Source organism: Macadamia integrifolia, chromosome 10, assembly GCF_013358625.1.
Source record: "Macadamia integrifolia cultivar HAES 741 chromosome 10, SCU_Mint_v3, whole genome shotgun sequence".
Classification (NCBI taxonomy): Eukaryota; Viridiplantae; Streptophyta; class Magnoliopsida; order Proteales; family Proteaceae; genus Macadamia; species Macadamia integrifolia.
Window position 1 is genome coordinate 19,361,238 of NC_056566.1, and position 14,317 is coordinate 19,375,554.

The following is a 14,317-nucleotide window of genomic DNA, read 5'->3' on the forward strand; positions in this document are numbered from 1 at the left end:
ATTTGTCCCAACTCCATCTCCAATTCTTAAATCTCTCACACACGAGGGGAGATCAGGAGATAACTAGTAAATAGGTGTGAAACAAGGTCAGGTTGGGCCAGGTTTCTTAAAACCCTAACCCAACCCTAAGTCTCAAAATTCAACCCAGACCCAAGCCAGGTTCATACCTAAACCCAACCCCACCCTAAATGACCTGATTGGGCCAAATTAGACTTGATTTTTGTCAAGGTTGGCTAACCCTAATTAAATGATCATACACAATTAAAATTTTGAAATACAACACATTAATAACCTAATTTATTATTCTTAATAAAAAGCATAAAATGACAATCTTAAATTATATCATATAAATTAAGGTTAAAATCAATGTTGGATAGACATGACTAGATTAGGCCTAAATCTCAATCCAAACCCAGCCCAACCCTAAACCAGAATTAGTATTCTTCAACCCTAACCCACCCTTAGGTTAAGAATTCTTAGCCCAAGCCCTGTTCTCATCAGGGCCAAACTTAAACCGCTACAAATAAATCAGGATACTAAAATTTTCGAAAGCTTAAACAAAACACGAAATTTATGGAACTGAATAAACTGAAGAAAAATTATCCCATAATTTACTTTATTTATCTGATTGTTGATAACGAAAACAGTAAGAACTTGGAAGTAGGCAACAAGAAGTAATGGAACATTAAGGGGTTACATATAATAAACCGCGTGTCACAGATCATACAAATCGAAGATTCTTCCTCTCCTTCCCCTTTCTCTCGCGACTCCACCTTTCCCTCCTTTCCGAGAGCACCGACCCCTCTGGGCATATCCGTGGAAGATAGAGCGAGAAAGAGAGATATGAACGACCAGAAATTGGCAATTCTTTCTCCCTACCTGTGTTTGCTGCTACTGTACCCTCTTTCGCGTTCATGGTCTCTCCCACGATCTCGATCTCGTTCTCGCTCCCGCGAGCTTCGAGAAGGACGAGTTTCGTCTTCCCATTCGTCAGGTGGCGGTGGTGGTGGCTCATACCGAGAAGGCCTCCTCTTGAAATGCCTCTCGTCATCGCTGGAGTCGTGATCGACCATGCCCTTCCGTCGTCCAACTACGCCGGTACCGGAACTCGCACTCGCCGACACTACCGTTGAACCACCCTTCACCGGTGGTGGTGGTGGCTTCCACTCGTCACGGTACCCATTAGACAATGGCCTGCTATGAGAAGACTGAGAGGGCTCCAACTCCTTATACCCGTTTGCAGCAACTTCCTTACTGATGATCTCCTCCGTTGAAGACGACAGCTTCCTCTTCTTACTGCTTCCTTCCTCGGGAAAGCTAATCCGGGAAAACACGCTCCCCTTCATCTTCCGATCTGCTGCCGTTCCAGCCTTGGGTGCTGCTGCCTCAACAACCGATGTCGTTCGAACGTCATCATCGTCCTGGTGGTGGCGGTGATGGTGCTGCTGCGGCTGTTCATGGCGGTGGTGGTGGTCATGGTAATCATCGTCGTGGCGTGGTGGATGCTCCGATCTCTTCTTTCCATACCGGGTTGACTCGGAATCGCGTGAGAACCGCTCCCGGCTCGACGCTCTCTCACTCTCAGTTCGTTGGAAATGGGCCTGATCCGCGCTCCCCATATGGGACATAGCCATAGGCCTCTGCGTCAAAGATAATAAAGAAAAAAGACTTTAGAAACGATCCCTTGACTAAGGATAAATTTATTCAGTAATGAAAGAATTGACGATTAATCTCCGTTGTAACCCTTGTTGCTACATTAATTGTTATCATTAATAATCAATTAAGCTACCTCCCTTTACTAACCTATTTTATTTTATCATATAAGTAATATTATCATCAAAACCTACCAAGTGGCTGGAGATTAAAAGTCTCTCTAATCGTTAGGTTTAGGGAATGAATGATTAGCTCAGAGTTTAGAAGATGCCTCCATCAAAGCAGAGCATAATTTAGGCTTTTCCCCCCTTTGGGTTAAAAATAAGCGGACTTGGGTAAGGAGTCACTCAACCTCAAAAGGTAATAAAAAAACTCGAAATTGGGATCTGGACCCAGCCACTTCCAATTCCAATTCGGCCATAATCGAGATGAACCCTAAAATCCTAGCTCCAGGGGCCGATAACACTCGGGCTGATTCCAAACCAAATCGACTGATTCAACCGACTTGATACCAATTGCCATCCAAGGTCTCAACTTGCAAACCCTTGGGAAAGGCCTTTGTGCTCCTTCACGAACAACCTTCCCTGGCTCCTTGAAAGGCAACCAGGTTCCACCCTCCCAGACCGTTACCATAGTTTTTAATGCCAAATTAGCAGATGGGCAAAGCAGGATAGGAAGGCAACTTCTAGCCGCTAAACATAAATTACTCCCAAAACCCTAACTCCTTTTTGGTAGAAAGAGACTACCCCAAAACCTCATTAACATCAAAGAGAGAGAAAATACATGTATACGTCAATGACACAGACGAGAAGAACCAGCACCTTCGACACTGTAAAATGTATCAAGAAGACGTGCTTTATAATTAAACCAACATTCTCCATCTCTTGCAAAGTAAATTTTCAATTCCAATTGTCCCCAAAATAAAAAATGTACAAAACTATAGATGACTGCGGGCGAGTGAAAATCTCATCTGTAGAATAGTTTCACAAGGAAGACATTTACCACGGCAAACAATAATCTTGCCAGTCATTAGGCCAGAGAAGCATACATCCAGGCCAAATCTAGGTCAATGAGATCATCAGCAAGTTTCAGCATTTTCGTGCCCATAACAGCAAGCAATCAGCGCCAAAAGCCACTTACCCACCGAGTGCTTGTGTTGGCATTTGGCACAGATCACCACTACAAATCCAAGGGTTCAAACAATACCAAATACACAGATGAACGCATTGATTCACACTACTGTTGTTAGCCACATCAAAAGTTTCTAAATTTGTTATATTTCGCTTTGTCACCACTCCATAACCCTAAGAGCTGATCCGATATGAAAGTGAATGGGATGCATGCTATTTCTACAAGATCACACCATACATTTCAGGCTACAGGAGGTTTCAGATTCTGAAATCACATAAACCTCAATAAAAACCTCAAATGCATAGTAGACAACCCAACTGCCTACAGAGGTCAACCACAGGCATGCAAATCCCAGACTAGCATAATACAAAGCTATCAATTTGTCCATTAAGGGAAAACAAAAACAGGGAACCCGGAAGAAATCAAATCTCCAAGAATTGGTTAACAGATGAACATCCAGTGGGAGTCTAGGACATTAGTCCGTAAAACCTACCCACTGAATCCTAAGTCTCAATAGATGATAGTAAATGATCTAAATGGAGATCTTTCTAAGTGGTAGCTTCCGATATTATGATCTAGAAAATATCAGAAAGTCTTGATCCCAGTAACAAAACAAATTTTTTTTTTTCTTTTTCAAAATAGAAGGGGGGAGGGGGAAGGGGAGGGGGAGGGGGCGGGGGGCGGGGGGTGGAGGGGGAGAAAGCATTTTCTGGCCAAATTTCCATATGCATGAAAACCAACCACCTGAAGTACATGTGAATAGAGAAGAGAAACGCAAATTTGAATAATAAAAGAGACATACAGGTTTCGATCTCATTGAAGAAACATCACCACTGCTGCTAACTTCCCTACCACTGTCTCGTTCCTTCGAACGTTCCCTGCTGCACAAGAAAAATACCGCAGTTCAAATTCAATACAATTTTTTTAAAGGAAATTTACTGAAAGAAATGGATAATTCTGACTGCCTTCATCAACAGTCACAGATAATAATAAACTAAACAGATATCTATGTAAATAGATGCACAACTGGGCAACTTTTAGACCAGATCTCATTTATTAGGAAAGGAGAAAATGCTAACATACTCGACAATGGGAATCAAACCACACAGTTCCACTAAGGTAATGACTAGGACCAGTCCTCCACTTATTGAAGGGAATTATAAAGCATCAAACCTTTCACGTCGTAGGTCAATTTCCCGCTTTCTCCTCAGGTCCGCCTTCCGAGCCTCAAATTCCTCCCTGCTCAAGATTTGCTGTTGCTGTACTGGGTATGGACCCATTGCCAACTCTGAGAGATCCCTGAAATTTTTGAATTTTTCTAAGTATACTTGTATACTAATAAACAATAAAATATCATGATGGAAAACATAGAAATTTGATTGACCAAAACAGACAAAAATTTGGTTTAGTCCCAAGAAGTACAGTATTTCCCCACAGAAAAGAAGAAAACAACATTCAATCTATATACCTCTGGGGTGGTACAACGGGTAACATAAACCCTTGGCCTCCACCAAAAGGATCTTGAGGTACCATTCCTCCAAAGGGTACATCAAAAAGACCAGGAGCATAACCCATATAGGGCATAGCACCAGAGTAAGGAGCAACATATCCGTCCATCCCAAATTGTTGCATGCCAGACCAGTATGGGTTATAAGCTGAAGGACCAAGAGGCATCATATAGTTTTCAGGTGCGAGATCCTGAGAGCTTCTCCACTGCATATCTGCAGCTGCAACCATTAAAGACCACATTTTATCAAAAAAAAAAAAAAAAAATTCTGGTGAAAACACAGAAAGTTGCAAAAAGCCATACTAAAGATAAAAATTCACCAAAAAAAAAAAATTTCCCCAAGAAGCCTCATTTTCTTCCCCACTTTTTTTGACCGAAGATATCACTCATTAGGCCATTAGGTTTTTACAGTTCTTTCTTGTAATTTACAGTTCTTCATCAATATCCCATAAATGATGGGACTAAAAACATTGGAAGAACTTGGCTGAACGAAATTGCGTGGAAAGGCCAGACTAACCATTTAAAGGCAAACGGGCTTTCTTCTTCTTCTTCTTTTTGCCTGCAAACAAGAGCAAGTTTCAACAAATACAAATGATTAGCCTTGCTTGAACAAGAAAAATATAATGAGCTCTGTCATGATGCAATTCCTTTGAAAGAATTCTGGAAGCAGATCCAAGTCTAAATTATTAATGTCACAGCCGAAGGTTAAGAAATGAGACAAGAAAACTGGATGTTATTGGGAAGGAATGTCAAGGGAGAAAAGGTGAATCACAACCTAAAGCATCTAAGTCTCAGAAATCCTTGAGAAATAGCAGAAATAAGTAGGAATGCAGGCCTCATCATTGCAACAGACAAACTGAGATAGCAAGCTTATATATATATATATATATATAAATAATAAATTAAAAAAAATTACCTAGCTCACCAACTTGCAGCTTCTGCTGCACTTCTTCCTCAGGAAGTGGCGCACTGCATTGTGATGTCGCTTCCCTCATACTTGCAGATTCACGTGTAGCTTCAGAAAAATCCATTGTTTTTGCAGTTCTACCTTTCTCCACAGATGGCTGTGGAGCACTCATGGTGGGTTTCTTTTCATTCATGGTGTCCTTCAAATCTGGAGTGATATCCTGAGATGGTGGTGGTACATGCTCTCCCTTTGAAGTAGCAGAAAAAGTTGGCGATGGTACTTTGGGTTGTGCAGGGCGAGCAGATTCCATATCTAAAGATAGAAAGCAGGCTTATATATTTAAAAGAAAAAAAACCTAAAAAACAGTTGACCTGAAAAATGCATTTCACTTGAACACAATCAAAAACCTTGTAACTGTAACATGCTCCCTGCATTATCTGCACTGCTGTTATTAGACTCCAGAATGCGGTTGATCGTATCCCTTAGTGTCTTATTAGGCAGAAGATCATCTGCAAGTATATTTGTCGCCCCACAAACACAAATCGATTTCGAGATAAGGTGGTCCCTGATACCTGATTAAATTTCCACAAGACATTCACATCTCAATTATAAGAATCACCATACTTGTAAATTCAAAATAAGACACATCCCATTAGTTACAAGTATAACTATGGACACTACAAGTAGAGACGGAAAATAGACGGTCATTTCGAATGGCCAGCTCTCAAAGAGTTTGTCAAATTCACTACCCACTAGTAAAGCTACTATTTAAAAAAGTGACCTTTATCAATGTCGAAACATCTGTAAAAAAAAAAAAAAAGGTCATATTATTCAATTATCGGATTCTATATTTTATTGGTTGGTCAATTATGCCCCTCTCAAGTTCAAAAACACGATGATTAATAGGGACAGTTAATTTTTTGCACATATATTTTGTATTTGATTCAGTGGAACTATCGTATCGCAAGAACATTCACACATGAGCAGAAAATATCAGATCTTGGAGCTAAGCTCGAAAAGGATGTGAGGGAATGAATCATGGTTATGACTCTCGTAGCTCTAAACCCCTTTAATTTATGGTTCTGTGATGGTGAGTGGATACCACATTCCTTCTTTTTCCAGTGCCTATGACAATCTGAACCCGCTCCTCCACTCATCTAAAGAAGACCAAGGATTGGCTTAGGGCTTCATCTATGATAAATAGCAATCCAACTTCGGAGTTGATCCTCCCAAAAAGATATACTAAATGCTTCAACCTCCAACTGAACTATCTGACTCATCCAGGAAAAGTACTTGAGACATGGACTTCCTTTTGTAGACAGTTCTTTAGCTAGTGGTACATCAATTTGGATAATAAATCTTCAATTTACATTTTGCAGTATTATTTTATGGATAGATTCTAGCAGAATCATATATTTCCTTGTTCCCATCACTTACTATTATTGCCAAAATTCTACAAAACAAGATCACAGTATCCGTGTCTGATATTGGGCTACAAACAAATATCATGACAATACTCTCCCCCCCTCCCCAAACCTCTAGGGCGCAGGTCTGTAGTCAATGCCTCTTTCTTCCCTGCCTGATTAGCAATCAAGATGGCCTTGTGAATAGGCCACAGATCCCATTAAAACCCACTCTCTTATCCCGCCTCAACACGTAGCACAGGAAGAAAAAATTTCTGCATTGGTTTGAATCCAAACGCTCCAATCAAAACATTTCATCCTCCAATGCATCCTTCAAGACATTAGGAGAGGCTTAAAATTTTAAATTCCATAATAATTTATAACATTTAATTAAATCATGTAAATGAAAATCAGAAAAACAGGTTTATGTTATTTTTATTCTGGCCATGCAAACCCACAAAATTTTAATCCAGCTCGGCTTGGGCATGCCATCAGAGCACATTTAACAAATTAGGTGATTTAGTTGGGATAAATTCCTTAACCCAAAGCCAGCATCACCCTTACTGCTTCATCTACTACATACCCTGTCAGCAATTGCATTCATGTTGATGCCAGTTAAAATGACCAGAAAAAGTCAAAATGGAGTGTCCCCACATAATAAAATCTTGGAAAGGAAAAAGTATGTCACTGTGCACAGCTGCATGCCATGTGCATAACTAAGCTCATGGCCACACATGTATTAGGAGCTTTTGGCATAGGCAGTGTTGAAACATGATATCAGAGCCCGGAGGTTGAGTGTTCCATTCCTAGTAAGTGGGGTTTGCTTTATGTGTTGTACTATGTTTTGTACCCTTTGGTGCAACGTGATGGTGTCATGTGCAGAGCTGTGTGTGCGGGTGGGTGGATAGGCTAGCTAGCAAGTGCGAGGGGATATTGTATTTTAATACACATTATTGTAGCCCTTATCTAATAGCTTAAGCTTTTGTGGTAAGCGGTTCTTACAGTAAGACAACATTGCGTGTCTATCCAGTCGAACCCTCGTTTAGTCCCACATCACTCGTCGATCCCCATCCGCGGTCCTATATTAGTTCTTGGGCGCCTTCTCTAGATAAGCCGGTTTTAAAGGAGAGCGAAGGGCCAAACCCAGATCTGGTATTAGAGCCGGGCGGACCAGGGGGAGAGTGACAGTTGCATGTCTATCCAGGCAAACTCTCGTTTAGTCCCACATCGCTCGTGGATCCCTGTCCGCGGTCCTATATTAGTCCCTGGGCGCCTTCTCTAGATAAGCCGGTTTTGAAGAAGAGCAAAGGGCCAAACCCAAATTTTTGTTAGTTGGCTAGGCACAAAACGTATTGACCTTCTCCAAAATTGATTTTTTTTTTGGGGGGGGGGGGGGAGGGGGATAAAACACAAATTTTAAGCAGGGTCTTTCAAGAGACCTTGTAATTACTTAAGATATTATTCAAAAATAAGCAAATATCCCCCTAATTGAATCCAATAAATTAGTTTAAAAATCAAATTCTAAAAATCTAAAAAGTCAAACCCCCAATCCAAGAACTAAAACTGGATTCTTTGTCAAAAGGGAAATATTCAACTTTCAAATGCTTGAGTTATTACTCAAGTTTGAAAACTTCATAAATCTTATCATGGTAAAAAATTGTTAGAGAAGAGAAGGGGCAAGATTAACTATGTAGATATAATTAAGAACATGTACGAGGGAGCAGTGACGAGTGTCAAAACGACACAAAGTCAATGTAACGAATTCCCAATCACAGTTGGGTTACACCAAGGATCACCTTTGAGCCCTTATTTGTTTGCGCTCATTATGAATGATCTAACCATGCACATTCAAGACTCGGCTCCATGGTGTATACTATTCACTGATAATATTGTTCTGATAGATGAAACCATGGAAGGTATTAATACTAAACTGGAGCTATGGAGAACAAGCTTGCAATCAAGAGGTTTTATGATAAGCAAAACAAAGATTGAAAATATCATGTGTCCCTTCAGTCAAGCTAGAGGAGGGGTGTGGTGAAACTTAGGGAACGGGAGCTACACCCAAAGTGACTATTTTAAATACCTGGGGTCCATCATTAACAAAGAGGGGATATAAAGGATATTGCCCGCAGAATTAAAGGGGTGGATGAAATAGAAAAGTGCATCAGGAATGTTATATGACAAAAGAATTCCTACTAAACTCAAGGAAAAATTCTACAGAACAGTTATAAGACCAGCTATGACGTATGAGCAAAGTGTTGGGCAGTCAAGAAAAATACTTTGAATAAACTGTGTGACAGAGATGAGAATGTTGAGAGGGCTATGCGGCAAGACCAAGAGAGATAAGGTAAGGAATGATTATATTAGAAACGATTTGGGGGTTGTAACAATCCAAGATAAGCTCTGTGAAAGCCGGTTGAGGTGGTATGACCATGTTCAACGGAGACCAATGGATACCTCAATAAGGAAGAGTGACCAGATTCATTTGGATGGAACCAGAAGAGGAAAGGGAACACCTAAGATGACTATTGACAAAGTGGTACGAAAGGATATGCATATGATAGGCTTCGACTTTAGTATGATTTCAAATAGAGTTTTGTGGAGGACGAGGGCATGTGTTGCCGACCCCTTATAGGGGATGTTCCTATGATGCGTCTTTCACTACTGCTTTACCTTTTTCTCTTATTTTCATTTTTGCTTCATTTGAATCCACCTTTTGTGCTTCTTTATTTGCTAATTTCCATATCGGATCCATGTAGCCATAGTTGTCAATGCGTCAAATCGATCCAAGGCGGTAGAGGGATGGCTAATCGATTTGGCAATGAATCGCCCATTATGGCGTTGCCATAGTAGTCAAATCGCCCATGTGTCATTTTTTATTTTTCCTATTTTTTAAAGTTGTTTAGTATGTTATTTTTTTATTTCCCCTATTTTCTAAAGTTATTTAGCATTCTACAAGCCTATAATATATACCCTATAACATATAAAACCAACATTAAGCAACATTAAATCATAAAAAATCAACATAGCCCTATCAAAATCACCATGCATTTTACAAAAAATCGACTGTTTAGTGAATCAGGCGTGACTTGGTGTCCATGGCAGTGCCAGGGCGATGCCTATCAGCCAATGGCGACCCCTATCAGCCAATGGCAACCGCCATTTGTGAGTCACATAAATCGTAGCATTGCCATGAACTTCTTTTTCCGCCAAGACGCCAAATCGTGGCCTTCGCTACGCCATGACAACTATGCATGCAGCCGACCACATTTAGTTTGGATAAGGTTATGATTGTTGTCGGTAAAAAATTGCTAAAAAAATAAAAATGAGGCAAAATAATCTTTTGTTTTGATTTCCATAAAATTATTTTCATTCACGCGATTTTAACAGCATTCGCACACTTTCAAATAAATTGACTGAAATATAACTTTGTCATTACAAATATTACTTAAACTTGTTGGAAAGTAGGTTTTGTGCTCTACCTAATGCAAAAAGTCTCAAATAAAAATAAAAATCATTTAACCAGTCAAACATATTAGAGAACAAGAACATTTTTCTCAACGTTGATTTTTTATGATTTATTGCGAGTTACTGTTGATTTTTTGGCTTGAAGCGGCTTAATGTTGATTTTTTATGATATAAGGCAAATATAACATACTAGATAATGTCAGAAAATAGGAGAAATAAAAATAACACTTGGGCACCTTGGTCGCCTAGGCCTCGCTACCTAAGTTCTTAGGCACCCCTCCACCGCCTTGTCTCACCTATGATCAGAATAAAAAACTAATACGATATGTCACAGACTTGCCTTAACTCAAAACCCGAGTTTTCATAACGTTTCTTAGGCGTCAGGCCCCCCCTTTGCTGGAAAGGCACTTTGGTCGCCCCCTAGTCGCCTTGATTTTTCCCTCCAATGCCTAAGGTTGCTTAGACACCTTAACAAATATGCCCAATACACACTATTTAAGGTCTTCGGATGTTAATGAGTAGACTTGACAAAATTACCAGATGTTAAACTACCAAGTCATAATGATACGGAGACACAATAACTGTGATTACTTAAATAACTTACTTTATATGAACAGTAAATCGGTACACTCATTACTATAAGAAAATATCCTCGTTACTTGATGAATCTTTCACTCAGGTAATGAGGGGCCACACACACACAATAGAAATTCTAGAGCGTGAACAATGCAGCTCCATACTGATTAACAAGACAAAGTTTCAGGTCCACATAAAAATATAAAATATTTCAATCTTTCATAATTAAAGTTCATTTTTTTTTTCAGTAAGAGAACAATAATACAAGTTTACAGAAAGTTCCACCACAGACAATATCATGTTTAAATTGATGATGATTTTTTATTAATTTCTTCCCTTTCTTTGCCATTTTTTCTTTCTTTCCTGCATCAAGTTTTTTGCTAGTGGCAAAGAAGAAAAATCTCTACAGGTACAAGTTTATGAGTTTATACATCATCAAAGAGAGGTCAGCATAGAAAGGAATATAAATCAAAGCACGGTAGCCGAACACTGTAACACTTACATTTGTCGCAAAAACTCTTGAAACAGCACTTGCTTGTCAGAACAGCATCTTTCATTACTTCCTTACATAATGGACAGCGAAGTTCGGGTGGAAGTTCACTCACTGACCGAGTGGAAGGTAAACCTTCAATTTCCTTCTCAAAAGCAGCTCTGTTTTGAATTCAAAATATTCCAATCAAATAACATACAAAACAATTAAATATCAACTAAAAAAGTTGTAAAGCCAAATATGTCTTACTCATTTGGTTTTAAAACAGCAACAGCACCACTTGGTAAGGCATATGAGCCATCTGGGGTGGTCATCAACATTGATTTTGGAATACCAGTCGGAGGTTTTACCCTTTTGATGTCATAGTTTGGGTCACCATTCGTAGGGCAATGCTGAATAAAATGCCCTGGATATAACAAACACACACACATATTTACATTTGGCCACTAAAAACCCAACCCCGCACCCCTCCCCACCTAAAAAAAAAAGCAATTGACAAAGAATAGCATAGTATACCAGGCACTTTGCATCTGTGGCAGATATAACCCACTGGAGGTGTCTTCCGCTCCAACCCACCACCCGCCCGACCTTCAATTAGAAAATTATAAATCTTAAGACTCACTAGAGGCATAACTTACCAACCAGTTCCAATCAAAACTAATTCATAGAATTAGATAGAAGAAACAGAAAAATTACCAAAACCCCGGCCTCCCATCATTCTTCCTCCCATGCCCCTTCCAAAGCCTCTACCAGAGCCAAAGCCATCTTGAGTTTGCCTGAAATCCAAATTACAATTTAAAAAATAAAAAACTACATATTTGTTTGCAGAAAACCATCATTATTTCACATGACTGCATGAAGCTACGTGACAAGGATAACATCTCACCGCTGCCAGTCCAAGGCAGGAGTATCAATTAAAGCCTTAATCTTGCTATCCTCATCAGCTTTATTTGGGGGAGGAGCATCCAGGACTTGATTGCTGGACTGAACTGGCAGCACTTCCGGAATAGCATACAAATCATTACCAAATTCATCCCATTCTGATTCCTCAGGCTGTACAAACCAATGAAGCAAATCCACATAATAGTATCAGAGGCTTGCCATCAAACCATGCAAAGACTCTAATACATCTTGGAGATACACGAAGAATTAATTATTACAAATTAATGCTTACAAATCTTGAGACAGAAGAATCTGGTACTGTGTAGCTGCTCTTTGCAGGTTGAGCATCCTCTACCTTATTCTCTGATATTTTAGGCCTGCAGGAGAATAACACATTGCGAAACTCAACCATAACCGTGGACCCTACCTTGAAAGCAATAGCAATATTTGAGAGGGAAAGGTACCAGAACAACTACAGAATGGTAGAAAGCTGAAGCAAAGGCACAAGTTCCAACATAACCACAGCAGTAATATAGACAGTAAAACTAGATAACTGGAACCTAATTAACCCTGAAGAACTATTCAACCAAACAAAATGAACAATCAAGAAACGGTCATGGTTGAAGGTCTGAGATAGTACTCGTCTTGTTCAGCAACAATGTTCATGCGAGGCCGTCCAGGAACTCGACGAATTAAAACAGAAGTATTTTTTGGTATCAGCGTGGCTTCATCAATATACTCTGAAATTGCAAATCAAGAACAGAACGTCTATAAAATACTGTAGAGATATTAATCCACCCATGGAACCAAACATATATAATAACTGAAAAGAGCCCCAAGGCGACCAAATCAACCTAGAATCAAGAACCTAACCATGAACCCAACTCTGAGAACGATCTCACAGCTCAGATTTCCCTTTTACAAAAGTGATAGCAACTTGCTCCCTAAATTTTTAAAGCTTAATCTCCTTTGGCAATAATCCCAAGCCTTCTCGCGTCCAACAAATGCTCTGAGTAGTGTCCAATCGTATATTGATCAATTATCAATACACCAATCAGAAGAAGAGCATGCCTAGGGTCGAGCTAGATTAAGAATCTACAACTAATGAAACTAGGGAAAAGGCATATCGATGAAATCTGAGGAAAAGGGACAAACCTTCATTAGTCTGGGCGTTGGCGACCATGAGGTCAAAGTCAGTACCCCTGCCCAAGTGCTTGGATTCAAATATTTTTTCTTTCAAATTCGCTACTGATATGAAATGACCGTCAATAGAAATAGAGTCGTAATCTTTTGCACTTTTAAACTTATAATACACTGCCATAATTTCTTTTCTGTTCCCCCCACCCTCTGCTCTAAACTTAAGAGAGAAACGAGAACAAATTGCCGATCTTGGCAGAAAATTAAGAGGCCGTAAAAAGCCCCCAAAAAAATGAAAAATTTAAGGCCTGATATTGAACTTTCAAAAAAATTGAAAATAAAAAGATTATGAATACAAGAAATTATATCCTTTCTTTGCCTCGGATGACTTCTGTAAACAATAACCCTATGAACGCATGAGGATCTCTTCAAAGCAGAAGCAATCTCTGACTGCTAGAAGAAAGACGAAAGATCTCTCCAAATTTGATCATATAAGACGCTTAAAAGGCAAAGCCTCCTTGCAACCATCTACAAGAGAAATTTCCGAATGACGAATATCAATCGAAGCCTCCGACGAGAAACTCGAGCTTTACAACACAGGAACTCCACCTATCGTTCCGAAATTTGACGCTTTCGATGAGATTGCAACAAATCGATCTTCTCCAGTTAAAAGAATCCCGATGAAGAAAAATCCGAAGGTTACGATATCGAAACTCAAAAGATCACCACGGCCGCTGGAATTCTCGAACCGATCTTGGCTGATCAATTCCACCTCAAGAACAGATCCAAGGTCTGCAGCACAAACCACGTACTAATTTCTCCGATCGCGAGAAGCAAACTAAATCCACCGAAAGCAAACGGCGATCAAAAGATCCACAATCCAAATCCAAATTTCGCATGAATGAATTAATTGATATCGAAAAACTCAGTTGGATTTGTAAGGATTGAAGCCTTGGAACGAGTGACGATAAGATGAAGGAGAAGTAGGGCTCCACAGAGATGAGCAGATCAGAAAGGAACGACGACGCAAAGCGCCGAGGGTTTCTGGTTTTCCGATTTTTGTAAGCGTAGTTGGGGCCTCAATCCTTCATATCTTTCCCATGACACCTGTGGTTAAAGTTAAACCCTGGGCCTAGTCTAGTTCAATAAAGCCTAACCATGGT

At 39.8% G+C, this 14,317-nt stretch overlaps 1 protein-coding gene across 2 annotated transcripts; it reads right to left on the reverse strand.

The window, feature by feature from the left end:
- Positions 1 to 589: 589 nt before the first annotated feature.
- Positions 590 to 14,252, reverse strand: LOC122091210 (E3 ubiquitin ligase PARAQUAT TOLERANCE 3-like). 2 transcript variants are annotated; one of them, XM_042661059.1, is made up of 15 exons: positions 13,173 to 14,252; positions 12,658 to 12,757; positions 12,310 to 12,394; positions 12,022 to 12,188; positions 11,832 to 11,911; positions 11,652 to 11,723; positions 11,385 to 11,541; positions 11,148 to 11,296; positions 5,606 to 5,770; positions 5,208 to 5,510; positions 4,809 to 4,850; positions 4,253 to 4,511; positions 3,958 to 4,083; positions 3,587 to 3,662; positions 590 to 1,640 (listed from the first exon to the last, which is right to left on the reverse strand). In XM_042661059.1, the coding sequence occupies exons 1-15, from the start codon at positions 13,336 to 13,338 to the stop codon at positions 876 to 878; spliced, it is 2,712 nt and encodes a 903-aa protein (XP_042516993.1). In that variant the 5' UTR covers positions 13,339 to 14,252; the 3' UTR covers positions 590 to 875. The 2 variants fall into 2 exon arrangements, with proteins under 2 accessions (XP_042516993.1, XP_042516991.1); XM_042661057.1 differs by having other exon boundaries at positions 3,587 to 3,665.
- Positions 14,253 to 14,317: the final 65 nt, after the last annotated feature.

What these genes read in the sequence shown, in the direction of transcription:
- LOC122091210 (XM_042661057.1), bottom strand. Translation starts at nt 13,338, where the DNA reads ATGGCAGTGTATTATAAGTTTAAAAGTGCAAAAGATTACGACTCTATT. An exon ending in CCTGCCTTGGACTGGCAGCG is followed by an intron (nt 11,912 to 12,021) that starts GTGAGATGTTAT and finishes TTTGGATTTCAG; the next exon opens with GCAAACTCAAGATGGCTTTG. An exon ending in GAGCATGTTACAGTTACAAG is followed by an intron (nt 5,511 to 5,605) that starts GTTTTTGATTGT and finishes TTCTATCTTTAG; the next exon opens with ATATGGAATCTGCTCGCCCT.